This window comes from Suncus etruscus, chromosome X (assembly GCF_024139225.1).
Source record: "Suncus etruscus isolate mSunEtr1 chromosome X, mSunEtr1.pri.cur, whole genome shotgun sequence".
In the NCBI taxonomy this organism is placed as follows: domain Eukaryota; kingdom Metazoa; phylum Chordata; class Mammalia; order Eulipotyphla; family Soricidae; genus Suncus; species Suncus etruscus.
In genome coordinates, this window is record NC_064868.1 from 91,110,843 (window position 1) to 91,138,217 (window position 27,375).

Genomic DNA, 27,375 nt, shown 5'->3' on the forward strand with positions numbered 1-27,375 from the left:
CTCATGTGTGCTTGCAAAGCTGTAAATTTTCCTCTTAGTACCACTTTTGCTGTGTCCCATAAATTCTGATAATTTGTGTCTTCATTGTCATTTGTTTCCAGAAATGTTTTGATTTCCTCTTTGATTTCATCTCTGACCCACTGGTTGTTCAGTAGTGTGCTGTTTAATTTCCAGGTGTTAAAGTTTTTCTTCTATGACCCTTTATAGTTCACTTCTAATTTTAGTGCTTTGTAATCTGAGAAGATAGTCTTTACAATTTCTATCCTCTTGATTTTATGGAGATAGGTTTTATGGGCCAGCATGTGGTTTATCCTGGAAAATGACCCATGTGCCTTGGAGAAGAATGTGTATCCAGTTTTGGGGGGATGGAGTGACATATATATATATATATATATACACTTGTCCACTTTCTTCCATTTCTCTTTTCAGAGCTAGTATATTCTTGTTTGGTTTCAGCCCGGTTGACCTATCAAGGAATGATAGGGCAGTGTTGAGGTCTCCCACTATTATTGTGTTGCTATTGATGTATTTTTTTCAGGTTTATCAACAATTTTATTCAATATTTTGCTGATCCCTCATTAGGTGCATATATGTTTAGGAGATTGATTTCTTCCTGCTGTACATATCCTTTGATTAGTACGAAATGGCCATCTTTGTCCCTTATAACTTTTCTGAGTCTAAAGTTTGTGTCATCTGATATTAATATGGCCACTCCAGCTTTAAGTAAGGGATTTGTTTGCTTGGATGATTTTCCTCCAGCCTTATATTTTGAGTCTATGTTTGTTCTGTCTATTTAGTTGTGTTTCTTGTAGGCAACAGAATGTTGGCTTCAGCTTTTTAATCCATTTTACCGCTCTGTGTCTCTTAACTGGTGCATTTAGTCCATTGACTTTGAGAGAGATAACTGTCATGGGATTTAGTGACATCTTTGTGTAGAAGTTTGTTGTGTCTGTTGGTCTGTCTTGTCTTAAAGTAGACCTTTCAGTTTTCTTTTAAGGCTGGTCTTGAGTCAGTAAAGTTTCTGAGCTGCTGTTTATACATGAATCTATGTATACTTCCTTCAAACTTGAAAGTGAGTCTGGCTGGGTGCAGTATTCTAGGCGAAGCATTTATTTTGTTGAGTTTTGTCACTATACCCCACCACTGCCTTCGGGGCTTGAGGGTTTCTTGTGACAAGTCTGCTGTAAATCTTAAGGATGCTCCTTTGAATGCATTTTACCTTTTTGATCTTGCTGTTTTCAGTATTCTGTCTCTATCTATGGGATTTGTCATTGTGACTTGGATGAGTCTTAGGGTGCTTTTATTTGGTTCTCTTTTAGCTGGTACTCTTCAGGCATGCAGGATTTGTTTGCATGCTTTCTTTAGCTCTGGGAGTTTCTCTCTAATGATGCCCTTGACTATTGATTCTTAGTGGGTCTCCGGGACTCCAATGATTCTTATGTTGTTTCTGTTGAACTTGTCAAGGACTTCTATTTTCATCTGTTCACATTCTTTGATAATTTCCATTGTCTGATCATTTGCTTTAAGGTTCTTTTCCGGTCTCTTCTGCTGTATGGAGTTGCTTTGCATCTCATCTTCCAGCTCACTGATTCTGTCCTCAGCTGCTGTTTCTTTGTTGGAGAGGCTTTCCATTGAGTTTTTAATTTCAGCTGCTGAGTTTTTCCATCCTGTTTTTTCAGTTTGGAGTTTTCTGATTTCTGTCTTTGTGTTCCATTTATCTTGATCTATGCTGTCTTTGAGTTCTATGAGCATCCTCCATATTTCTACTCTAAACTCGTTATCTGAGAGGCTAACTGTGTGGTTGGTACTTTCTGGGTCATCAGAGCTGCCATCTTCATTCTCTATACATGCTGTTTTTCTGCATTGTTTCCCCATTGACACACTTGTAGTGTGGCTTTTACTTCGTGTTGTGGTGGGGTTCATGGTCTTGGAGATGCCCAGGGCCCCGAAGCGAAGGCCCTTCTCCCTGCTTGGCCATTTCCGGCTTACCTCCACTTACACAGCTTCGGCAGGGACTTCTGGGTGAGGGTTGGTCTCAGCACCCACAGCGATGTTCAGCTGCAGGCCCTTGGAGTGGTGATCAGTGGTGGCAGGCAGGCCTCTCCCTGCTTGGCCATTTATGACTTACCTCTGCTTACACAGCTTCCTTCACCAAGGGCTTCTGGGTGGGGTTGGTCTCAGCACCCACAGAGTCGGAAGCAGGCAGACCCCTCCCTGATTGGCCATTTCTGCCCTAGGTAGATTTTTTTGTTCTTTTCTTTTTTAATAATCTCTCTCTTTTTTTTGGCCACACCCAGCGGCGCTCAGGGGTTACTCCTGGCTATTTGCTCAGAAATAGCTCCTGGCAGGCATAGGGCACCATATGGGATGCTGGGATTTGAACCAACCGCCTTAGGTCCTGGATCAGCTGTTTGCAAGGCAAACACCACTGTGCTATCTCTCTGGCCCCATAATCTCTTTTTTTTTTATAAAATATTTAAGCAGCATGATTACAAGCATGATTGTAGTTGGGTTTCAGTCATATACAGAATTTGTCCACTTCCCCCTGCTTCAGAGCAACAAGCCAAGTTCACACCCCAATTGTCTGATGATAGGGCTGTGTGTAGCACTCCAGAAACAGACTTGAACACCTTCCTCCACTCTAAACCAGCCCTCCACTCTAAACACAAACCCAGATTTTGTCCCATCACAAACCTCTCTCCTGAAGGCACAGTACTGATCTGACCACCTATAAGTGAAAGAAAAATTCCCAGTACATTACATCAACCAGGACTCAATAAAGCCTTTTCTGTCTTCAGTTGGCAGCAAAACAATGAAGTTTGTCTGTAGAAATTCAGACCCTTACGATTTTTTTATTTAGGTCAAAATGTACTCTGAAAAGTTATCTCTCTACATGTATTTTACTTTGCATCCAGTTCACCTTTGCAAAGTTTATGGTTTGGTGGAGTTTGTATTCAGTGTGTGACAGCCAAGGCATAGACTTTTGTGGACTTATCCTCCCCTACAGCAGCCAGACCTCTCAATAGCCTTCCCCCACCCCACTCCAGTCCCTGGCAAGCATTAATCTGGCTTCTGTCTCTATAGAATTGCCTAGTTTAGAAACTTCATTTGAACCAAATCTTATTATATTTGTCCTCTTAGGTTGATGTTATTAAGCATATTTTTGAAGTCCAGTCAAGTTGTCAGGGATATCAATACTTAATTCCCTTTTCATGACTGAATAATATTCCATGTGACTGCTCCATTAAGTGCTCCTCAATATACTTGAAGCTCTTCTAGCTAAAGCTGCTGCAGCTATTCCATGTACAAGTCTTTGTGTGAGTTTAACTTTAAATTGTCTTGGCTATGTACACAGGAGTGGAATTCTTAACTCATGAAGATTATTCTTACCCTTCTGCGGAATCGCCAGAGAGACTTACATGTAATTGCTGCATGTTGTGTTCCTGGCTGCAGTGTTTTGGGGTCACCTTTCTCCTTGTATCTTAGCAGATATGTTGAGTATCTTTTTTGGTTTGTGCCATCCCAGGTTATGGCCTATCACATCACCATTTCGATGTGTACCCCCAGATTAATGATGTTGACCAAACTGTAATGAGCAGTAGAGAGCACAGTATAGATTCTGATCTTCTATTTTTATTTAATTAATGCATTTGTTTTGGGCTTGCTGGCCATATCCAGTGGTGCTTGGGGACTACTACTGGCCCTATGCCCAGGGAACCTTGTGGTGCTGGACCAAAAACCTGGGCCTCCTGCAAGCAAAGCAGAGCAAAGAAAGCAAAGCTGTCTCTCCTGTGTGTTTTGCCAATTTTTCATCTTTTTATCCTTGAGTTTTAAGAGTTACTTAAGTTTAAGTTTGTTTTGGGTTGGTTTGTTTTGTTTTGGGGCCATCATATCCAGCGATGCTCAGGGGTTGCTTATTCTGGCTCTGCAGTCAGGAATCACTCCGAGTGGTGGGTGCTTGGGTGAAGATGGGTGTCTATGTGCAAGGCAAGAAACTTCACCTTCTGTACTATTGCTCTGGCCCTGCCATAGGTAGTTGTATGCTTTGAAACACATTTTCCCATTATTAGTAGTTGTTTTGTTTTTACTTTTAAGGTGTTATTTTGAATCACATGCATTTATATTTGAGTAAGTTCTGTTTAGCTTTTTCACTTTTGTTGCAAGTGTTTTGACCATTGCTTGGCCTAAGGCTATGGAAATGTAATCCTTTCTTTCCAAGAGTTTTGTATTTTAGCTCTTACATTTTGGACTAGGGTTCCTGAGTTTTGAATTTTATAGCTGTGATGGGCATGGTGTGCTTATAAGGGTTCAGCTTTGTTCTTTCATACACAAATTTTCTGTACTTTTTCTGTAAACCAGTTGACTAAATGTGAGGTTTTATTTCTGTATTTTTCAGTCCTATTGATTTGTCTATCCACCCGTGTCAGTCTAACCTATATCAATGATTGTAACTTGTCTAAGTTTACAATCTGTGATGTGGGAGATCTCCACATTTTTTAAAGACTGTTTTGTTTTTTTTTTTGTTTTGTTTTTAAAGACTGTTTTGTTTTTTTTTAAAGACTGTTTTGCCTTTTTTATTTTTTTAGTAAATAGAAACTCTAAAATATGAAAAGGGTCTTAGTTAAATTTTCTTTCTTTTTCTTTTTTTTCTTTTTTTATTTAAGCACCATGATTACAAACATGATTATAGTTGGGTTACAGTCACAAACAGAACATCCCCCTTCACCAGTGTAATATTCCCCCCTACCAATGTCCCCCTCAACCCTTCCCATCCCCTGCCTGTATTCAAGACAGGCATTCTACTACAGTTATTTGTTTTTAAGTCCAGTAAACTATTTTTTTCATTAAAGGATAAGTGTTAAAAAAAATAGTAAAGGTGTAACACTAGCAACACCGTTGTTTTCATAGGCCCAGAAAAAATGGGGAAAATGGGGAAAAAAATCCTTGGCCTGATTACAAGAAGGCCTCACCCCAGAAGTTTATTAGTTAAATTTTCTGAGTCTAGGTAACTTGTAAGAAATTTTTCTGGGGCCAGAGCGATGGTAGCACAGTGGTAGGACATTTGCCTTGCACACGACGGATCCAGGATGATCCCCATCATCCCATATGGTCCCCTGACCCTGTCAGGAGCAATTTCTGAGCACAGAGCCAGGAGTAACCCCTGAGTGCCACTAGATGTAGTTTAAAAAGCAAAAAAAAAAAAAAAAAGAAGAAGAAGAAGAAGAGAGAGAGAAAGTTTTCTGGCTTGGAACCAAATAACAAAACACTCATGGTATTCCTGTTCTTCGTTTTGGTGCCACACTCAGTGCTGCTCAGGAGTTACTCCTGGCTCTGCACTAAAGAATTAGTTCTGATGGACTCAGGGAACTGTATGGGATGCTGGGAATGAAACCTGGCTTGGCTGTATGCAAGGCAAATGCCCTACCTGCTATATTCTCTCCAGTCTCATGGTGCACCTGCTTTTTTTAATTTTTAATTTTTAATTATGAGAACAATGATGCAAAGAGGGCAAGGTAAAGTTACAAGGACAATCGCCCATAAACAGAGTTCTCAGAAGAAATCCCCTTGATGATGCCTAAATATTGAACTTACCGTCAAAGAACATTAAGAAAAATAAGGCAGAACCCCTGTACAATTACTTTGTCCACAAGTCCCCAGATTGTAGTACATTATAACATTTCTTAGCAGTACACAAAGCAATCTAAAGCCATGAAATTTATGTGACTCCTTAAACATTGAAGGCATAGTATTTTTTTATATTTTCATGCACATGCATATTGGTTTAAGTTAACATCAAAAGTTTAAGAGGTTTTTTTTTTGGAGTGAGAGTCAAAGGAGCACAGTAAAAACGGTGTTAGAGTGGCAAATATTGTTTGCATAGGCCCACCAAAATATGGGGGACATGGAAAGGAAAAGTCTTGGTCTAAATACAAGGAGACCCTACCCCTGAAGTTTCCTGGCATAAGACCAACTCTAGGCTCCAGGCAAACTAGTTTGCTCAGTCCAAGTCATTGTCTGTAGGGTGCACCTGCTTTTAATTATAACTTTGTCTTTCTCTTCCAGGCCATAGTCATTTGGGGATTTTAATTAGGTGAGCAATTCAATCAGCCCTGGCATTTTCACATACAGTGACTGGAACTGAGGAGCTAGAATTTGGCAACATATTTGCCTACATAGGCTTCTTCAGCCTTTCACTGCTTTCACAGGAAAGATTCAGATCTCTCAATTCTTCATGCAGTCTCCCGTATTGAGTGATAAAAGCAAACCAGCATAAAGAATGTGTTTATTATGGATGGGCCCCACCATCCTGGTCTGTAGGAAGTTGCCTTGTTGCTGCCAGCTGCCACATGACTGGCAGTCACCAATGTGTTTTCATGTCATCCCAGCTGGAGGCCAAGTGTGGCCAGGCAAATGGTCCTAGATTTTTCCAGCATCTCAATTCCATCACTTAAGCCCTTTCTTCAACATCCCTGCCACTGTTCGAGACTATGAAGATGAGGTAAATTTCTTTCAGTGTACCCCATTCTCTCTCTTCCAGGATATACATACAAAGACTGTGTCTTTATGGTCTTACATCAATAGCCAGCTAGATGAATTTTCTAACCCCTTCTTTGTGAATTATGAGCACCACGTCTTATATCCGGTTGCTAGTGTGAGTCACTTGGAATTGTGGGTAAACTATTATGTGCGATGGAACCCACGGATGAGGCCTCAGGTACTTTTTTTGCTTTTCTTCCATTTCAAAGATGATTTCTTGTCTCACCAGGAAAGGGGGTGCACAGAAATGTCTGTACTCAGTGCTAAGCTTCTCCTGCACAGACCTGCCCTCCAGTGTAGTGGCCCTTGGGAACCTACAGCATGGTACTGAGCACTAGACCTGAGTAAATGAGGCCAGTTCTGCTTTCAATCTGCTTTTGGCATCCTGGCCTGGCCCCACAGCCAAAACTGTCTGTCTTCCCTATCTGTGCCCTGCATGCCCATACCCCACCTGCCTGGTCTCCATGTCCCAGGCTGCAGTGATTGAGTTCACAACATCTGCCATTGGACCATCTGTCACAGGAGGGGATAGTTCCCACAAAGGAGGCCCCTTAGAAGCCTGTGTCATGACTGGACCCTTGGGCTCCTTCTGACCATCCTTCCTGACCCAAAGCAGTGCCACCCCATAAGCACCCTTAGTATCTGGGCCAGCACTGCCTTCTGCAGCCCGCCTGTCCTAGGCCCCATGCCCGGCTTTCTCAGTACTTCTGAGCTGCTGTGCTAACAAGACAGATGGGGGCTGTGTGAACTGAGACAGAACGGGAGCCACAAGCAAGGGTGGTCTGTGGGTCCCCACTGTTACCCAACATATGCTAGATCCCTCCTCGAGGGTTGTGTGGGCAGGGCCTGGGTCTCTTCTAGGGCTACACAGGTGGGCGTGGGATGGCTGGAGGACTCACTCTATCCAACAGTCTGTAGGGCCAGTTATAAGTTTCTGAATCACATTGCCCAGTAGAAGAGGCACAAGTGGGGCCAGCAGGGGGCAGGCAGAAGCACCCAGGATGGGGACACTGGAAAGGGCTTCATGGCTTCTACCCTCCTGGCATTGCCAGGTGCTGGGGGCCAATACCCATTGGCTTGTGTGTTCAATGTGTTGCTCTCTATGGGTGCTGGGCTCAAGATGCATTTGCAGGACAAGTGTAACTTGGTTCCTGTCCATACAGTGCTCAGGGTAGGTCTAGTCCCATGCTTGCCTGGAGCATATAGCTGGGTACCCAGGCCTCAGTTCAGAGCTGCAAGAGAGGTGGCCTGCACATGCTCTGCCAACAGGCCAGCCCCAGGGTGGGTATCTGCTGGCCGTCATCGAAGCTTGACTTGGTTTGCAGTGCTGACTTTGTGCCTCGCCCTGCTTTCCGCTGCACAAGGTTCTGGGCAGTGGGGGTCTATGGGGCAGTGGGATGGCAGGAGCCTGATGCCCTTGTACCTGGGCAGGTGCCAATCCACCAGAACCTGCGGGAGCTGCTAGCCGTGCGTGCTGAGCTGCAGAAGCGCGTGGAGGAACTGCAGCGGGAGGCAGCTACACGCGCCTCATCCTCACCTGAGCGCTCATCACCTTCACAGCCCGTCACCCCAGTGCACACTTCAGTGTGATACCCTGGGACCCTGCAGGAGCACTGGGCCCTGTGCCCCCTACACCTGGCACTGCCCGCCCAGATGACAGCTCCCCGTGTTGTCACGTGCTTCTTGTGTTGTGAACGCACCTCACCTGGCCTGGTGCTTGGGGACCTGGAATTCCAGGGTGCTGGCGGCAGGGGATCCCCGATATAGGGTGGCAGGAATGATGTCTGCACGTGCTCTTCCGCAACTGTGCCCGGAGAAGTGTCGGGTGCAACCTGCTGGGGTTTCCTAGTCTTCCACACACTAAGGATGGCCTGGACCTTTTCCCCAGCTCCCTCACTTCAGGTGGTACGTTTGCCTCTGGGCCTTGAAGGGGCTACACTGATGCCCCCCAAAACTGGTACAGTGCCCGAGGTGGCCGGGCACTTCATGGCAAGTGCGGGTGAACCCAGAGTCTGACGACATGGGCCAGGCCCATGTGAAGAGGAGGCTCAGGCCTTCCTGTGTTTGTGCATGTTCGGAACAGCACAGCATGCTCGGGCCCTGGTTTCCCCATCCCATCTCTTCCCCCATTGTGTGCTGCTGCAGCTCCCCAAGAGCCAAGCTCTTGGCTGCGTGGCCTGGGGAAGTGGTGCCTCCACCCTAGTTTTCAAATGGATTTTTCAGAGTTTTTTTTAAACAAAGATGTTTTTTCAACTTGGAATCTTCTGGTTCTTATAGCAATTTTTCTGGTCTAAATACTTATTTACTCAAGCTCATTTGATACCCTACAATGCTTCATTTTTATCATCTGAGGGCTTGGTTTCTAAATCCTAGTTTGAGGTCACCTTGGCTTATTTTGAACTTCTCACTGATATGGATTTCCACAGCAATAGTGGTTCTTTCCCGTCCCCCTGCCTCCTCCCCCCAAACTGCGCCCAGTTGCATTAGGAAGATGATCCTGGTGTGGCTGGGACAAGGCTCTTGAGAGGACCAGGAGAAAGTGGCCTTAGGCTGGCCGAGGTAGGTACCCCTGGGGTGCCCTCACACCTCGCAGCATCCTGCTGGTCCCTTTCTGGCCTGCGGACGCACAGGCAGACCTTCAACCCCCAACTCGAGTTCTGGAACCTGAGCACTTCTTGTTTTCCATTTTCCTGAAGTGTACGACAGTATGCACCTGTTCCATTCCGAGTTTTCCGAGCTGCCATGATACTGTATTTGCCTCAGCCGATGCACTGTATCTCCCTGTAATTAAAGGACCGTGTTTTCCCTGTGGGCATGAGTCTATGGCTCTCTTATCGGCGCAGGGATGGGCACTGACAACTCAGATGACCACTTAGTGAACACACGTCATTCCTTTAATGGGACATGCGACTTGTCCAAAGTCGTGTTTGGGTGGGAGAGCTGCAATGGGGCTTCGGAGCCTTATTGGCTCAGACTCCACCTGTCTGTATGGGACTCAGATTCTGCTGCCATAGTGAGCAGGGCCTGTGTCTGAAGGCCACGTTCCAGGATGCTGCTGTGTTCCAGCTGGGCAGGGGAGCGGAGTCTTCAGGACAGGCAAGCAGACCAAGCCAGGTGTGTTTGATCAACTGAGCAGAAACATTCATCGGCTGCAAAAGTGCTCAAACCCAACCACGTCACCTAGGCCTACGAGACAGCTTCCTGTGCCCCCCAAGTTTTGGTGATGACATAGATCATGCCACTAGTGACCAGTGTGCCACCTGGGGCTGAAGGGAAGGAAGAGAAGTCACCTTCCCTGGCCCCATGTGCTGAGCTGAGGCCATATGCTGGGCTCCTTGCATCAACTCCAAGCAAACTCCCTGCCCCACATTCTGTCTTTGTAGTCACTGCTGGGGCCACTTAAGGGGACCCGAGTGGGGGGTGACACAGTAGCCTGGATTCACATTCGTGCTTGCTAAGGGCCAGGTGCAAGTGGTAGAGGGGCTGCAGAGTCAGTGCCCCAGTCTGGCACGGGCTACACAGGCCAATTGCAGACACTTGGGACAGGAGAAGTCGGAGATGTCACAGGAGCAGGATGGTAGCTGGGGGACCATGGGGAGGAATTCAGATCCGGGGCTCAGGAGGTGGTGCACTCTGCACCTCGCTGAATGTCACTGGGGAGAGAACACACGTGAGAAGGGCTTCCGGGAAAGGCCCCCACACCCCTGGCACTCCCAGGGGCCACTGGTGCAACCTCCTCCTAGCACACTAAAAAAGTGTGGTGTCTGTATGGACACCTCAGGCCGAAATAGGGGTGAGTCAAGGCTGAATCCCAGCGCTGCAGGAACGGGCTGTGGGGAGCAGAGCGCTGCTGGGATGACACCTCCCTGCATCCAGAATACAGGCTCTGCAGAGACCCCTTGCAGGTCCTCTCTGCAGCCCTGATACCCTAGGGGTGCACCAGGGACGCTGACCAAGTTCTCACCTTGGGGCTCCTCACACACAACGGCTTGCAGGTTCTCCCCCTTCGCGTAGTTCGCATTGACACCCTCTGCAAAAGGCAAAGGGCAGAATCAGGGTCAGAGGGTCTGGGATGCCCCCAGCACTGCTTAGCGCCTGGGACCCTGAGCAGGGCTGGGCTCTGGGCCGCGTCAGCCAGGTAAGCCCCCCACCCCCATTTCATGTGGTTGCTAGACCCAAGAAGGCTGCAGAAGCAGAGGCAAAGGATGAGCAAGCAGGTGTTCCTCTCTCCTGAGTGCAGTGGGGTTCCCTGTCCCCAAGGACCAGGAGAAGGAAGGTATGGCCAGGACACTGGGAGGGGTGAAGAGAGGCGATGGAGGGTGCAGGGGGAGCGGACAGTGACCCGGCACAGAATGGAGGGCACAGGCAGGCATTTACCTGAACCTTCTGCTGCTTCTGGAGGTAAGACACAGAGCTTAGGACCCTGTTGGTGGAACCTGGTGCTCGCCCCCAACTCCCCACGAGGGACCCCTAGCAGCCATTGGCAGGCAGAGCTGCTCTGGGGGCTCAGTGGGCCCGCAACACCCACCCCGCCCCAGCCCCGCGCTCCAGTCCAGGGGCGCCTGCGCAGGCTCACACGCCCGTGCATACCAAGCCCCACCAAGCCAGCGGGCTGCCCAACGCGCCAGCAGAGGGCGCTGTGGCTGCACGCAGAGGCCAGAGGGACACCTCAAAGGAGTGAGGCCTGGCCTTAAAGAGAACTAGAGGCTGCAGGGAAGTGGCTGGGGCGGGGCGGGGGTGAACTCAGGACCTATAGGTAAGTTCTAGACCAAACCTTCCAGGTCCCAGGAGCCCCTAGCAGTGATGGGGGAAGAAGTGAGGCCTCTGGGAGATGTGGAAAGGGGCAGCAGTCCAGAGACAAGAGCTTAGAGCTTCCAGAACACAGAGGCAAGGCAGTCTGTTCAAATTGGAGGGGGGTCGCCTGTTTGGTCCTCTGGGAACATGGAGAATGAGCAACGATGGGGCTTCATCAGCACATGGAGGCAGGGAGAGGACCATCACAGGAGTGATGGTACCAGGGGGACTAGGGAAAAGACCCTTCTTTCCACACTTAGGGACCCCCAGGCACAGACACCGCTGGAAGAGCAGAGACATCAGCCTTCTTCCATCCCTTCCTGCCACATCCAAGCGTCCTATGACTTGTGGAAAGGGACTTCTTAGTACAGCAGTGCTGTGCAACTGGACTGGGACTGGGTGTAGCACTTCATTCCCAGGCCACTCAATAGGCTATCTACATAATATTAATAATATAGTATATTATATTAATTATTTATATTATATTATAATTATTAATTATAATACTATGATATTATAATATTAAACTGGGTGAATCACTTAACTACCCCCCCAACAAGTTCCACTTGTTTTCCATTTTGGTTTTGGGCTCACACACTGGTGCTCAGGAGTTTTTACTGGTTCTGCATTCAGGATTTACTTCTGGAGGGTACTCAATGGACAGCAGAAAGATGCTAGAAGTCAAACCCAGTCAGGCTTCATGCAAAGCAAACACCATAACATCTGCGGTGACCCCAAAGCACCCATTCTTATCTCTGGAATCCTTGAGACTTTACTGGGAAAAAGGACCTTTGCATATGCAATTAAGGATCCTGGGACCTGCGGGATAGTGCAGGGTGTAAGGTGCTTGCCTTGCAAACAGTGAACTGTAGTTAAGTGCCTGGAACTGCATTTGGTCCTCCAAGCCCTGCCAGAAATGATCCTTGAGTACAGAACCAGTAATAATCTCTGAGTACTGCTGGGTGTGGCCCCAAGATAAACAAAAAACATTTAGGGATCTCAAGATGAAATCATTCTGGATTTGGGGGGGAGGACCCAAATCCAATGACATGTATCCCTTTAAGAAGAGATATGCGACACACAGAAGAAGCCATCTAAAGACAGGCAGGGAGAAGAGTGATGTAGCCACAAGCCCAGAGATACCAGTGCCCATCAGATGCTGGAAAATGCAGCAGGATTCCATCCTGAGGCCTCCAGTGGAAACTGGCCCTGATGATGCTTCTGCCCTCCAGAAGCTGAAGAAAATACATTCCAGTTCTTCCTGGGGGAGGGGAATGCTGTGGAGCAGGGCCCACACTTACGCTGGATGCTGAAGCAAAACTTCTTCTGCTGGTAGGAGATGTAGCTGGAGATGGCACCCACCAGGGCCATAGCTAGGGCACTGGCCACCCCCGCGATGGTGCCTGTCTCAGCTGGCATTCCTGAACAAAACATGGTGCAGGAGAGATGTTGAGGATCGAGCAAGAGGGACCTCAGCTACTTCCAAAAAGCCCTGAGCTGGGGCTCTTCCGGCCATTTCCAAAGGATTTGGGGACCTCTAGGGTCAGCCCTGTGCGTCACACTTCCGGTGAGGATTTGCGTTCCTGAAGCGCAGCTTTTCACATTGCTCCCTGGGACTCTGAATTCCTTCACCACCATCCCCAGTCCTGAGTCCCCATGGGAACCTGCAGACAGGGTGGGGAGGCACCTGGGAACATGCATTATGCTACAAACCCAGCCTCAAACGCACCAGATTCGGGGCTGTCATCACTGCTGGATCGGCCGTCGCCTGGAAAAAAGACAAATGTACTAAGCATAGCCTGTGAGGATGCTGCATGAGAAGGCTGGCCCTTTGCCCTCCAGTGCTCTGACATTTAGAGAGAGGCAGCAGGGGCACAGGGAGGTAGCCAGGGTGTGGACATACTTACTGGAAGCGACACTTGTGATACAATTTGCAGGAGGCACGAACACACACGAGCACTGACATGTCCCCTGCCAACCGCTCAGTGACAGCCAACTGGTGCCATTTCAGGCCACTAATTAGTTCTATGCTGGGCCTTCCTGCCACTCGATGCTCATTAGCACAGCACATACTGTCCTCAGCTGGGCTTCTTTGGGACTACTGCCTTGGGGTGTGAGAACGAAGGAGTGGTGACATTTCCCTCAGCAATCAGAGTGAGGGAAAGGTGGGTTCATAGAGCAGAAGTGGGGGTGTGGCCGCTGGCTTCTGGGGACAGGCAAGGACTCTGAACCCCCAGTTCCATTTTGCTGAGAACCTAAACCTGCATGGAAACTCCAAGTCCTCATGATCCACACATCTGTTGCCATGTCTTAGCCATTGTACTGAGCACAGCAACAAATCATGGTGAGCACCTCTTCTGAAGGTTTCTAAACTCTGGGAGCAGATACCTCAGAGTGAAACTACTGGGGTACATGGCAGCTGAATTTGAAGTTTACTGTGGACCGTCCGTTCTGTTTTCCACTGAGGTTGAACCAGACAGCACAAGCTGAGAGGCCGGTGAGAGGAAGCCTGGGAACATTGGTGGAGGGAAGTTGGCACTGGTGCTAGAACATGGTACACTGAACACTCAACTATTGATAACTTCATAAATCTTAGTTCCTTAATAAAAATGTAAAACATTTTATTCTTTAGAAAATAATACCTCAAACTCCTCATCTTCATTTCTATAAACAAATCTGGGAGGAAGTGGGCAAGGGTACAGAGTATGAGAAACTTGCCTCACGGCTGACCTAGGGCCCATCTCAGTAAGTCTGAAGGGCTCCCTGAGCACTATCAAGAGGGCAATCTGAGCACTGCCAAGTGTTTCCAAAACCATAAAAAATAAAAGAGCCTGGTGTTAGGTTGAGAGCTCACGGTTCACCACATGCTTTCCATGCACCCAAATTCAATCCCAAAACTGCTGGGCCCCCTGAATATAGCCTGAGATGTGTTCCCTAAATAATGAGTCTTAGAAACACATATTGCTGAGAATGACTCCTGGGTCCCCTGAGCTGCTTGGAAGGCACCCCTAAGCAAATTCTCAAAAGAATATTGGGTTTGCTTTGCATGTAGCCAACCCGGGTTCGATTCCTACAGTCATTATGGTCTCTGAACCCCCACCCACTAGGAGAGACCTTTGAGCACAACGCCAGGAGGAAGCCCTAATCACTGCTGGGTGCAACTCCAAACCAGAAAAATAAGAATTATTTTAGAGGGCCAGGGAAACTACAGTACAGGGTTAGGACACAGCCATGCATATACCCAAACAAATTCAATCTTTGGCTCCCATGACCACCCAAACATCTCTGGGCACATCCCTCGATCACTTGCCATAATTGCCAAGGTAGCCCCCATCAGCCATGCACTGAAAAACTAGCCCAATTGGCAGAGCATCCAGGGAGTGATGCCAGGTCTCTGAGTACATTTTAGGAGCCTCCTCTTCAAAAAGTCTGGAGGGGAGAAAGTATGTGCATTTGCTTGCAATTCCAGGTTGGCTGGACATAGCCCAGGAACAAGGGGGAAGTGAGGCAGTTCCCAAATCATCTGTGCACAGGGTAACAGAAAATATGCCTGACATGTTGGCCACACACCTCATCATTGAGGCCGTCACACACCAAACATTCTGCCACTACCAAATCAGAGCTCGGGGATCTCAGTGGGAAAAGGGCCCCCAAATCAACAAGAGCAAATCTCAGCAGCAAAGTGGGGTCAGGCCATGCACAAGCAATTCATGAACCCTTTTTCCTTGCCAAGGAGCTTCACCATTCAGCCTCTAAGAAACCTCAATTTTGGCAGGGCAACCCTGGCACTGATCAGATCTGCAAATGGGTCACAAACTGACCTCCACAGGGAGAGCTTGTGGACGGGCATCTCAGTTCCCTCCAGCAGGGGCCACCAAAGCTGTGGCAGCACAAAGGGACACCCACTGGCAGTTCACACAACAAGGGGACATGGGAAAATAACTCTGAAGGATGCTGAAGACTTGGAGGACTGGCTGTCAAGGGGTGCTGCTATCAGCATTTTGGAGCAGGCTCTGAAGGAAAAAGGTCTGTAGGGATTCCTGAAAACAGTCTTAGAAAAAAGAAACAGCAGAAATATTTGTACATCTGTGCAAAAACTTAGACAAACACCTCGCAGGCAGATACCTTCTGGGGCTTCTTCCTACAGACATTTCTTTCTTTTGGGGGTGGTAGGTTACATCCAGTGGTGTTCAGGGTTTACTCCTGGCTCTGCTTAGGGGTCATTCCTGGTAGTGCTCAGGAAAGCTTTTGTGGTACTGGGGATAGAATCACGAGGCAAGTGTCCTACTTGTGTTACTATCTCTCCCCTATGTGTTTAATCAGTAAAAAAAAAAGTATGTTCCATGTAGTGATCTTCTTGTTGAAACCATGCAAACTTGATACCCCTTAGCTTTCCCCCAATAAGGAAAACAAACCCTAGAGGTGATGTCTGGCACTGGCAGGATCTAGGTGGGAAGAACCCAGAGGTTCCCACCTGTGTGTTGAACTCACAATTAGATGCCAGAGGGACCAATGGTGCCTGATGGTGCTATAAATGCCCTGCACAGCACAGCCATATTGCAGTTTGCTGAGTACAGAAAACAGCACAAAATAGCTAGATATGGGCCACCAGGGACCAGGGTAATCTTGTAGTGACAAGATTTAGAAGCTGTGACTGAAGCTGCACTGAATGTGACAGGTATGAGAACTGACAAAACTATAACAACTGCCAGAGCCAGAACAACTGCTATTGCTATAGAGGTTGCCAGAGTTATGGGGACCCAAAACTAGAGATCCCCAGAGCTATAGGGACCCTAAACTAGAGAAGCCTATTACAGGGATTCTGAAACTAGAGAGGCCCTAACTATAGGAACCCTGAAACTAGAGACCCCCATAGCTACAAGGACCCTGAAACTAGAGCCACCATAGGTATAGGAACCCAAAACTAGAGGTCCTCAGTACTATAGGGACCATGAAACTGGAAAATTCCCTAACTATAGGAACCCAAAACTAGAGAGAGAGCCCATAACTATAGAGACCCCATAGCTATAAGGACCCTGAAATTAGAGAGACCCATAGCTATAGGGATCATTAAACTATAGCAGCAGGCATAGGTCCAGTGAGTGCAAGAGTACTAGTAACCACAGTAGAGAGGCTGCAAGAGCCATGCGGGCTCCTGTAGCTATGGAGACCAAATAGGTGGCATAGACATGCTGTGCCTTGTGCCTTGAGAAAGAAAGGCTATAGACAGCATGCACTGCAATTTGGAGGCCAGCAGCAGAGGAGGCGTGATGGCTATGAGGAAGGCCTGAAGTCACAGGAGTGTCACATGCTCAGCATCTTCCAATGCCATACAGCTCCTCCTTCATATCCCACCCTGTCTCACGGTGGCTGATGTATCACCTTAGGGTACGGAGTCAGGAAACATCAGACTTGGCAGTGCAATGGTTACCGAGCCTGGCACCATCCTGCTCACTGTCCATCCAGCCCAGGAGCTGACAGTGAGGCGGCCTATGGCCACGTGAGACTCCTGGATGTGCATATGCACACACATGTGGAAGCTCTGAGGGATAAGGTAGGGCTCTCCATGCTCCCCAATCATTCTATTTCCTCAGGCTATGGAAGCTGATAAAAGCAGAAATGAGTCCCCCAATGAAGATAGCTCTGGAGACTAGAGCTCTAGAAAGTGCAATTCTGAGAAACCTAGGGTTATTTGGGGCTTACTGGGTATATAGCTGGGGGACCCCGGCCATACCCCAGCCGTGCCTGCTGACTCCCGGGTAACAATTTCAGGAAATGCCTCCACTTCCTCTCATCAGCCATGAGCCTTTTCCCATTGGGCTGGCTCCTGGCCTTGTCACTGAATGCTTGGAAAGGACCGTGAAGACACCTGGAGACTTGGAGACAGCAACAGCCATTAACTGGGGAGCCCAAAGAACAAAACAGCAGTGGTTTCCTCACTACAAGCTACATAGGAGGCAATAAGGCAGGTGCCAGGAGATCTGGGACATTCCTCAGAGCCTCAGACACAGGCAATGCAATACTTTGTCAGCGGCAGCAAACATGGCTTAGGAAAAATTCTGGAAATGGATGGTGGCAATGCCTGCAAAATGCTAACATGAAAAATAAGTGCATGTTAGTTCAATGACGCCTAAGTATACACTGGAACTGGTGATATCACTCCACGTTCTGCCATGTCGACCTTACTACCACACAAAAGCTTCTAAAAGAAGCCACTCTAGAAGTCTGGAAGATTCCAGAAGACTTGAGGCTCCTGGTGAAAAGTGAGAACAGAGACCCAAGTAAGGAACTTGGGCCTATAGAGATATGGTGATACTGGAGGAGCCAAGGCCAAATGCTGAGTACTAGCAGTGGTTAAGTGAATTTGGGGAGCTGGGGATGCTACCCATGATGTGGGTAGGAAGGAAATGAAAGATAAAGGGAACTTCAGGATCTCTCTACACCTAAAAGAAGCTCAGAACTACCTGCTTGGGAACAGCTCGCTCCACTCCATGGCCCATAGGTGACCCAAAGGTGACACTGAGGGACATCTATAGACAGACACTTCTAGAAGAGAATGTGCGAGGACCTAAATTCAATCCCCAGCATGTCATAACCCACATGCACCACCAGGTGGCGTGCCTGAGCCCCTAATGGGGGACTTGGAGGTCTTTATTTTTCATTTTTCATTTTGGGCCACACAGGGCTGTGCTCAGGATTTACTCCTGGCTCTGAGTGCAAGAATCACTCCTGGTGCAGGGGAGCCAAGCAGAGTCTGGGGATAAGTGGGTAACACTGAGAGTGAACATCTGCAGAGACAAAGTAGCAGGAGGGACAGTGGAGCTGGCAGAAGCCTCAACTGACCACCCAGGTGCATATTCAGAGACCAATTGGCTACCCCCAGCGCAGAAAGGTGAAGGACACTAAGGAGCTTTCCTGTGGGCAAAGGGCTTTAACTTGTTCTCTGGGCAACAACTTCAGTTCCCAATGTCCGGTTATGCTAACAATTATTCTCCAAATTTAATTAAGCCATTTTAAACATGTCTCAAATAGTAGCAGTAATGGCTTCAGATTGAACATCTGGATTTTGCATTAACATATTGTCACACTTGCTTTCTCATATGTTCATCTCCCCCTGAAGGCTTTCTTTTGCTCTTGACTTTCCAAGAATGGTGCCAACATCAGAACCCTTGACCCCAGAACACTGCCGAGAATTCCACATTTCTTCAGATTGATACTATCTCATACCAGCAAGAATAGCCTATGCCAAGAAGACTGGAGATGGGGAGGTGGCAATAACAGGAATTGCCAGTGAGAACGTTCTCTGGTTCAGCCTCAATAGAAAATAGTCTGGTGACTTCAAAAAGCTAAGAACAGAGTTTCCCTCAGATACTGTCATTCCACTCCTTGGCATCTACCCATCAAACACAAAACCTTTCCTTCACAAAGACCTGCAGATACCTGTGTGCTCATTTTAACACTTAGTAAAATAGCCAGGAGGGGGGAACAACAGATAAATGGATCAAGAAATTGTTGCATACCCCAACTGTGAGAACAATACTCAAAGACAACAGAAATGATGGCAGGGAGTGCAATTAGAATAGAGAAGGGACCACTATGATAATGATAGTTGGCAGTGATCACTCTGGATAAGAATCACTGGGAATTGAAAGGAAGTTAAGTGATATGCATGAAACTCCTTCAGTAATGATATTGCAAACCACAGTGTCTAAAAGAGGTAAAAAAAAAAAGGAAGAGAGAAAGTGTCTGCCATAGAGGCAGGCTAAGGATGAGGTCAAAGGGGGCAGGGTAATTGGGGAAACTGGTGGTGGGAAAAGAATACTGGTGAAAAGATGGGTGCTGGAACACTGTATACCTGAAACTCAATTATCAACAACTTTTTAGGTCTGTATATTTCATGGTGATTTAATAAAAAAATTAAATAGATTGTTGAATATATTCACAATAGATGTTATGCAGCTACAAAGAATAATGAAATTGTGTAGTCCACTGAAATGTGGATGGAAATGGAAGGAATCAGTGAAATAAGTCAGGACAAGTTATTGCATGATCTCACTCATCTGTGGAAGGAACATGGAGAGACAAGACAAAGGAACAGATTATAGTGAGCAATACAAACCTTTGGCCTTGGATTAGAAAATGGATTAAAGGGGCCGGGCGGTGGCGCTGGAGGTAAGGTGCCTGCCTTGCCTGCGCTAGCCTAGGACGGACCGCGGTTCGATCCCCCGGCGTCCCATATGGTCCCCCAAGAAGCCAGGAGCAACTTCTGAGCGCATAGCCAGGAGTAACCCCTGAGCGTCACCGGGTGTGGCCCAAAAACCAAAAAAAAAAAAAAAGAAAGAAAATGGATTAAAAAAGAGGTAGGTCAGCAGAGGAATAAAGATCAGACCAGAGGTGTCAAAGATACCACTGATGAAAGGTCTTACAAACTTTAGTGGTGGTGGCATGCAGTCACTCTGGACATCTATCCCATAGTCATTTTCATGAACTTTATGTGAATACATGCATGTGCGTATGAACATGTTTCCTGATGCCAGCTTCTGCCTTCAAAACATCTCTAGGCTAGGGTCATTCCACACCCCATCTCAGTTTTGAACACTGCTTCCTCTGGAAAAGGGAATTATACCTTGAATCCCACACCCAAGAAATCAGACTCAGTACCAGCGTAGGGAAAAAAAGCAGTAAGACTAGGGATGGGCTGGACCATATCAGGTAGTATCAGGGCTTACTGCGCTAAGAAATCACTCCTGGCAGTGCTTATGGCAAAAACCTTACCCCCTGTGCTACCTATCTCTTCAGCCTATGGCCTAATATCTAATTGATCATTTCAGAACTCTTTGAAGGCTTCTTGATGTTGAGATGAATGTAAAGGCAGGTGGCCACTTGCAAATGTTGCTTCAGGCTTTGCCCCCACTGGCTGTCCTATGGCTCCTAGATGTCAATGGAAAGCAAAAATATACCTTCATTTTAGCAGTCTCAGGAGGAAATTGCAGTCATTCAGAGCCACAGTGAACTCTGTGGAGTTGAGTGTGAAGAGGGAATCCCAGAAGATATGAATTCTCAGCTTAAATACTGCAGTGCTCCTGATCATGTGACTTCCCTCTCTGAGAGCCTTTCCTTAATTAGAAGGGTTGGATTTAAGGGTTTTGTTTTTTGTTTGCTTGGTTTTTGTTTGTTTGAGGGGCCACAACCAGTGATACTCAGGGATTACTCCTACTCCTGGCTCTGTGCTCAGAAATCCCTCCTGGCTGGTTCAGGGGACTATATGTGATGCCGGGAACCAAACCTAGGTTGGCCAAATGCAAGGCAAATGCCCTACCCACTGTGATGTTACTCCAGTCCAAGGATCTAGGGGATTTCGACCATGTTCTGAAGTTACAAGGCTAGTTACAAGGTCAGCACCTATGTACTGTTCACATCCTGAAAAGGTTTATGGTATGTGGGTTAGGGGGAAAATTGGGCCATACCAAAGTATTCTTAGGACTTATGCCTGGTCACTCCTGGTCATTCCTCATTTCTCCTGATCACTCCTGGTGGAGTTCAGAGGACCATATGTGGTGCCAGAAATTAAACAAGGGTCAGCTACATGCAAGGCAAGTAAGTCTCTTCCCACTTTACTGTCTTTCCAGCCTGCACTGGGTGAGACTGTGGCCAAAGGGAGACTGTGTGGAAGGGTCTGGGAGGCTGAGAAGGAGCAGATGCAAAAAGGAAGCACTAGGGGAGACATGGGAGTGGGAGGAAACAGCTTCTTGTCCTGCGATGTAGCCAATAAGGAGCTAGTTGACACTTACTGGCCTCAAGTGTCAGAGGATGGAGGAGGCATGGCCAGTAGAAAAGTTTTCTGGAGAAGAAATAAGTATATAACACAGGTGTTAGAGTTCCAATGAGTCCCTGTGCCTAAGATCCAGGCTGGAAAATGCTTGGATTTGGATTATTTCTGTGCCAAGGACCATCACGTGTGTGCTGTGTTCCTTTCGTGAGTGACATTAGCATGATGGAAGTGCAGAAGCCTCTGAAGATTCCATTACATGTCCCTCACCAACCAGCTTCTGCCCACACTTGAACTGGTTCTGTTGGACTCGCTTTCTCTTCCTTCACTGGCACCTTTCATGATGGTGGATATAACCCAAGTGAACAATTGATTATTCTTTACAAGAGAAGTTCAAATATGAGCCTAATTAAAGGATTTTCTAACACTTCCTCCTTGCTGAAAACATGTACTTTTAATAAGGACCCTCCCCAGACCCGGACATGTCATTCAGACTTGCATTTGCTTACGGTGCTGACGCTTCTGCCTGGTCGCACCATCTGGAAATACCATTTGTCACCCAGGAGTAATTGGCTCATTTGCTGGGTTTGCCCTTTAAATGTTCCATGTTCTCCTGACACCTGTGAGTTTCATTTAGAGGCTTTTCGAGTTTTTTGCTCAGGATGATACTCTCTGGAAAGGTGCTCTGAAGGACAGATGGGACCGCGGAATCCTTTAATCAGAAGAGAACATTGTTCCTGCTCAGTTCTGGCAAGAAAGGTGCAAATGCCACCGCTGGGACTGCAGCAAATTGTCGGGCTTACAACAGGAAGCACGCAGAACTCGCAGCCTGTCATGTGCCATTGTAATAGATGGCCATGTGGCCATATGACAACCCCCAGCAATGATCATAGACCAGACAGCAAACTACAAGTTCCATCAAGCCTGGCCAATGCTTCCTCCACACAAGCATAACTTCCAGACATTGTCACAAAAGGTTTGTCCCTGGAAGTCTGGGGGAACAATTAATATGCCATGGGGCCAGAGTAATAGCACAGCAGTGAGAGAATTTGCCTTGTACGAGACCAACCTGGGTTTGATCCCCAGCATCCCACATGTTCCCAGAGCCTGCCAGGAGTCATTCCTAGTGTAGAGCCAGTAGTAATCCCTGAGTGCTGCTGCTTGTGGCCCCTCCCTGAAAATTTACCTGGTCTTGGAGGTAATTGGGTGAGTCGATGAAAGGTGACACCAGTCTGGCCCATGTGCCCTGATTAGAGTCATAGTTGCTCAGATCTGCCTGGGCTCAAATTCCAAGATGCAGACAGGCAGACACCATGGTCATGGACACATACATACACAGGATAAAAGAAACTCAGCCAGATGGACTTTGGTGGCTGCATGATGCACGCCGGGTAATGCCCACTCATCCTGGGATACTGGCAACAGGGTACATAGGGATTTTTTTTTTGGTTTTGGGCCACACCCGGTAACGCTCAGGGGTTACTCTTGGCTATGTGCTCAGAAGTTGCTCCTGGCTTGGGGGACCATATGGGACGCCGGGGGATCGAACCGCGGTCCGTCCTAGGCTAGCGCAGGCAAGGCAGGCACCTTACCTCCAGCGCCACCGCCCGGCCCCATACATAGGGATTTTTATGAACAATTTTTACAACTTCTTTGAGGTCAAGTACTGCTAACACTACCCAGGAAATACCAGTTCTAATGGCTCCAAGTCTCTTACAAAGCCTTGCTACTGTAGACTTTACTCTTCTCATCCCTAGGGTGACAGGTTCCCTAGATCCTGAGGAAGGGGGTATTTACCAGTTATGTTCCACATGGCAGTTACTGTTGCAGCTTCTGCTAGGGTGGGCCTGGTATAAACCCCATGAAGGGCGGGGCACATTAGGGAAAATGCACATCTTTCAAAATGGGCTTCTAAATCCTGCCTTGAGTAACACAATTGCCTTCATTACATGAACCCCAACACACTCACACAGGGAGATTTGGGAAGATGCAAGTCTGGTGTTCCAGCAGCAGCTCATGGGACTAAGGGGTTGTCTGCACATGGCAGTGAGCTTCAACCATTACCTTTGTCAGGCTTGTAGTTATCATCTAGAATGTCCTTGAGATCCTGGTCTGAAAATCCTGCAAGAAATAAAATGTGCCTGTCAGTGCCCAAAACATTTATTTTTTAATTTTTGGGTCTTGGGACCCCACCCAGTGATGCTCATGGGCTACTCCTTGCATTTATGACACTCATAAATGCTTAGGAGACCATATAGGATACCGAAGACACCAAGAATTGAACCTAGGTCAGCCGCGTCCAAGGCAAATGCTTTCCCCACTGTGTGGTTATCGTTCTGACCCCAAACCATTTAGAAAAACAGAACCTGCTAGAAATATTTCCCAACTCCAACCCAGAAAAAGCTCCCTGTCAGAATATCCTGGCCTGATGGGAAGGAACCAAACAGACCCTCAACAAGCCCTCCCCTGCCCTGTGCCACAACCATCACTCAGCATGAGGGGCACCATGCCGAGGAGACATTGCAATGGTGTGAAAGGTTAATGCACTGACCTTTGCATTAGCTGAAAAAGCTGGTCTGGTGGGCCTAGTTGGATGAGTTGAGGGGCCTACCCTGTGCTAAGACACTGGAAGTCAAATAGTCCTTTCCACCCTCATTCATGTACCCTGTCCTTGAAGTTCTGCTGATCTTGCAGGGACATGCCTACTCCAATTGGGAGAGAAAACCTGCTGCTCAAGATAAGCACATGACCTGGTGGATACCTTGAATACACTTAACTCAAAGTATCAGACCACACAATTGAAATAAAGGAAAGCAAAGCTTTATTCCATCAACCAATAAGCTACAAACTGACTGAACAGGGCCACCTCCTACAGGAGGTAACCCCACCTGGTAGGGGGTCACAAGCCTGGTTATATAAGTCTAGAAGCAGCAAGTCTTGACCTTTAAGTATATTGGCTGTTGTCTAGGGTGTTTCTAAGGTATTTCGTCATGTTATTTTATGGCTAGATGTCTAGGGTGGTGTGTTGTGGTAGAAACTTAGCCCATAACTGGAAACAGCATTGTTAGCTTTGCATAGGAAGCTATACAAGACTACGTAGGAAGGAAGCTATGAAAGAAGCTATGCAAAGGCAGCTCATTGCGTAGAACTGTTGTTATGAACTGTTGTTAGAACTATTGTTCTGCATCAACTGAAAATACAGGGCAGGAAGTGGAGCAAATGCTCTGTGAGAACTATTACAGCCAAGTCCTCAGTTGGGTGTGCTGATAGGGTCAGAGGCTGGTTGCCTCTCTGAGGCCTAGAGTTGAGTCCCAAAAGCCTGGGTATTATTTCTGCTCTGTGTTAGAAAGACTACCAGCATCAAGAGAAAGGACACTGGCAACAGCTTGAATATTTGGCAGGTGTTTCCTTCAAGATCAAGAAGGCCCTGGAATGAGGCTTCAGTAGTAGAGAAAAGGTCTTCCAAGTGCAAGACCTTAGATTTGAGCCCAAACACACCACATGTCCCCTCTGCAACCCAGGGGCACCCACCACCACTAGGTAACTGTAACACCAAACTGAAAACTGAATGCAACTAGATGACCACTTCATAGTATACCACTGGTTGTCAATTTTAACAATGATAAGCTGTGAAGCTAAATTTAGAATTTTAAAAACATTTGCCTACCACCAGTGCAACCTTCCTGCCACCAGTGCCTCCCATTGGTAAAGGGGGATGTACTTTATGACTGAAAACCAACTACAAACATGTTTGTAACCATGGTGATTAAGTAAAGGTATTAAAATAACCAAAAAATTAGCGTTAAATAAAATTAAAAAAAAAGTTTGCCTAGAACAGTAAAGAAAGACTCCATACTAGGCTCCATCTTTTGATTTGTGCAAATACCAAAATCTCTAGCTACAGAGGCAAGATTTTATCATCCATGATGGAGTGGAAAGTTTCCAGACACCACCAAGGGCAGAGTAAAAGGATATGTATGGAGCCTGTAGTTATTCCCATGACAGTATGCTTCAAGGGCAGAGAAACCCTGTATCTCTTGGGCCAAGGGTATTCCGTTTCTAATTTCCCCAATATTTACTGTGCCTATGCAAGAAAAAAAAAGAGAAACACAAATTAACTTTTTTTAAAATTTTTTTTGGTTTTATTATTGTTGTTGTTTGTTGCTTGTTTTTTCCTATGGTTTTCTTTTTTGTGCTTTGTTTTGTTTTTATTTCAGGACTGTGGTTATTGTGTGGTTGGTGTCTTTATTGCTGTGGTGCTTTTTGAATTTTTTGATTTTTTTAAAAAATGTTTTAGTATTGTTATGTTTTTCTTCCTTTTCACCTTTCTTCTCTTAAATTGATATTTATAGCCTCTAGAAGGACTCCTCCCATTTTTTGCTTATTTGATTTTTGCCCCATTTTATTTTTTTTTCTTTCCTTCAAACAGAACCACATAATTTGAACCATCTTGCTCTGCCTCACAAACTGAAATAATGAAGGGTACCAAGACCATACAGTCATATGAACATTAAAAAGAAATTAAAATATGATCAGACTTAATCACCAAATCCAAAGCCAATGACAACAGAATCAACATCCAATCTACAACATGCTAGACACAGAGGGAACCACTTATACTAGCAACCCAGGGTGGGTAAAGGAGGGAGATATGGGATGCATACTGGGAACAGGGGTGGAGGGAGGACAACATTGGTAATGGGAATGGTCTTGATTCAATGTCACTATATACCTAAAAAATTACTGTGAAAGATTTGTAATCCACTTTGGTCAAAATAAAAATTAAAAAAATGTACTTAAAAAAGTTTGACCACCATTTTGAGCTTGATAGCTTTCCAGTACTGAACTCATTCTCTAATGGAGTGGGGGATAAGGACACCACATTGGAATTCTCCCAAACAGGTTTAAATAGAAAGTGACTCCTTTCTACCAGCATTGTTTTTGGCACCAGAACACCCCAACCAATAACAGGTCTTCATTCTTCAACTAACTCCAATTTGCCAGAAAACCAAAACCATTATGATTTTTATTTCTAGATCTAAAGACCAGAAATTTGACCATAGTTCAGTCATTCCATTCGTATTATTATTGGGTATCACAGTTAGGTACCACAGTTTACAATATTACTAAAGTTTTTTTCTCTTTGTAGAATTACTAAATCAGTCTCTTCACCACTATCCCCTGATACCACCCAATTGTAGCCCCTGAGATCCCTTGTTTTTTCTAAAGCTCACAGCCCCCATAAGGAAAGTCTAACTCATTCACCTGATATGTACTGATCTCAATATCTCCAATCACCTCTCTCCAAATCAATCTTTTCTCCCACATTTGCCTCAGTCCCTAACTTTCTTACAAAGAAACTAATTCCAGACCCAAGTCACAGCACCATGTGAATGCTTTCCCTCTTGTTTTCCATCTACTTTAAAGCTTCTTTCATCTAAATATGGGGCCACATGCAAGGACAGTGGAATAGAGCTCTGATTAGAGTGGCAATTACAAGTGTGCATTAGGGTACTGTGTTATGAAACAGCATTATTTGGAAAAACGACAAAACCTCAGGGATCCACAATTTTCTTGGAGACAAACATGTAATGTTATCAAACCTCAAATGGGTAAGAAGTGACTTCTTAAAGGGCTAGATAATCCAAAGAGGATTCAAAAGAACTGAGTATAGAGAGTTCACTGATAGGGTTTTTTTTTTTTTTTTTTTTTTTTTTAGTGGGTTTTTATTTTTTATTTTTTATCTTTATTTAAACACCGTGATTACAAACATGATTATAGTTGTATGATTACAGTCATGTAAAGAGCACCCCCCCTTCACCGGTGTAACATTCCCACCACCAATTTCCCAGATCTCCCTCCTCCCCACCCCCCTACACCTGTACTCGAGACAGGCTTTCTACTTCCCTCATTCATTCACATTTTATGATAGTTTTCAGTGTAGTCATCTCTGCAACTGCACTCATCACTCTATGTGATGAGCTGCATGTCCTGAGCTGCACCTACCAGCCCTCATCTCTCTTGTCTCTGAGATATTGTTAAAAATGTCCTTCATTTTTCTTAAAGCCCATAGATGAGTGAAACCATTCTGCGTCTTTCTCTCTCCCTCTGACTTACTTCACTCAGCATAATAGATTCCATGTACATCCATGTATTGGAAAATTTCATGACTTCATCTCTCCTGATGGCTGCATAGTATTCCATTGTGTATATGTACCACAGTTTCTTCAGCCACTCATCTGTTGAAGGGCATCTTGGTTGTTTCCAGAGTCTGG

At 46.3% G+C, this 27,375-nt stretch overlaps 2 protein-coding genes across 5 annotated transcripts in view; one reads left to right on the forward strand and one right to left on the reverse strand.

Annotated features, from left to right (window-relative positions):
- MTMR1 (myotubularin related protein 1) overlaps positions 1–9,348 on the forward strand; it is a 62,594-nt gene extending 53,246 nt beyond the window's left edge. For all 4 annotated transcript variants that reach the window (XM_049767490.1, XM_049767489.1, XM_049767491.1 and 1 more), the window contains 2 exons: positions 6,539–6,715; positions 7,969–9,348. In XM_049767490.1, the coding sequence (XP_049623447.1) occupies positions 6,539–6,715; positions 7,969–8,127 (336 nt within the window). In that variant the 3' untranslated portion in view covers positions 8,128–9,348. The remainder of the gene's footprint in view (positions 1–6,538; positions 6,716–7,968) is intronic.
- A 65-nt stretch (positions 9,349–9,413) lies between these two features.
- CD99L2 (CD99 molecule like 2) overlaps positions 9,414–27,375 on the reverse strand; it is a 101,061-nt gene continuing 83,099 nt past the window's right edge. Inside the window, exons 5-9 of the mRNA XM_049767531.1 lie at positions 23,165–23,221; positions 13,061–13,099; positions 12,633–12,752; positions 10,502–10,567; positions 9,414–10,190 (exon numbers count right to left, since the gene is read on the reverse strand). Coding sequence (XP_049623488.1) covers positions 10,141–10,190; positions 10,502–10,567; positions 12,633–12,752; positions 13,061–13,099; positions 23,165–23,221 — 332 coding nt within the window. The 3' untranslated portion in view covers positions 9,414–10,140. The remainder of the gene's footprint in view (positions 10,191–10,501; positions 10,568–12,632; positions 12,753–13,060; positions 13,100–23,164; positions 23,222–27,375) is intronic.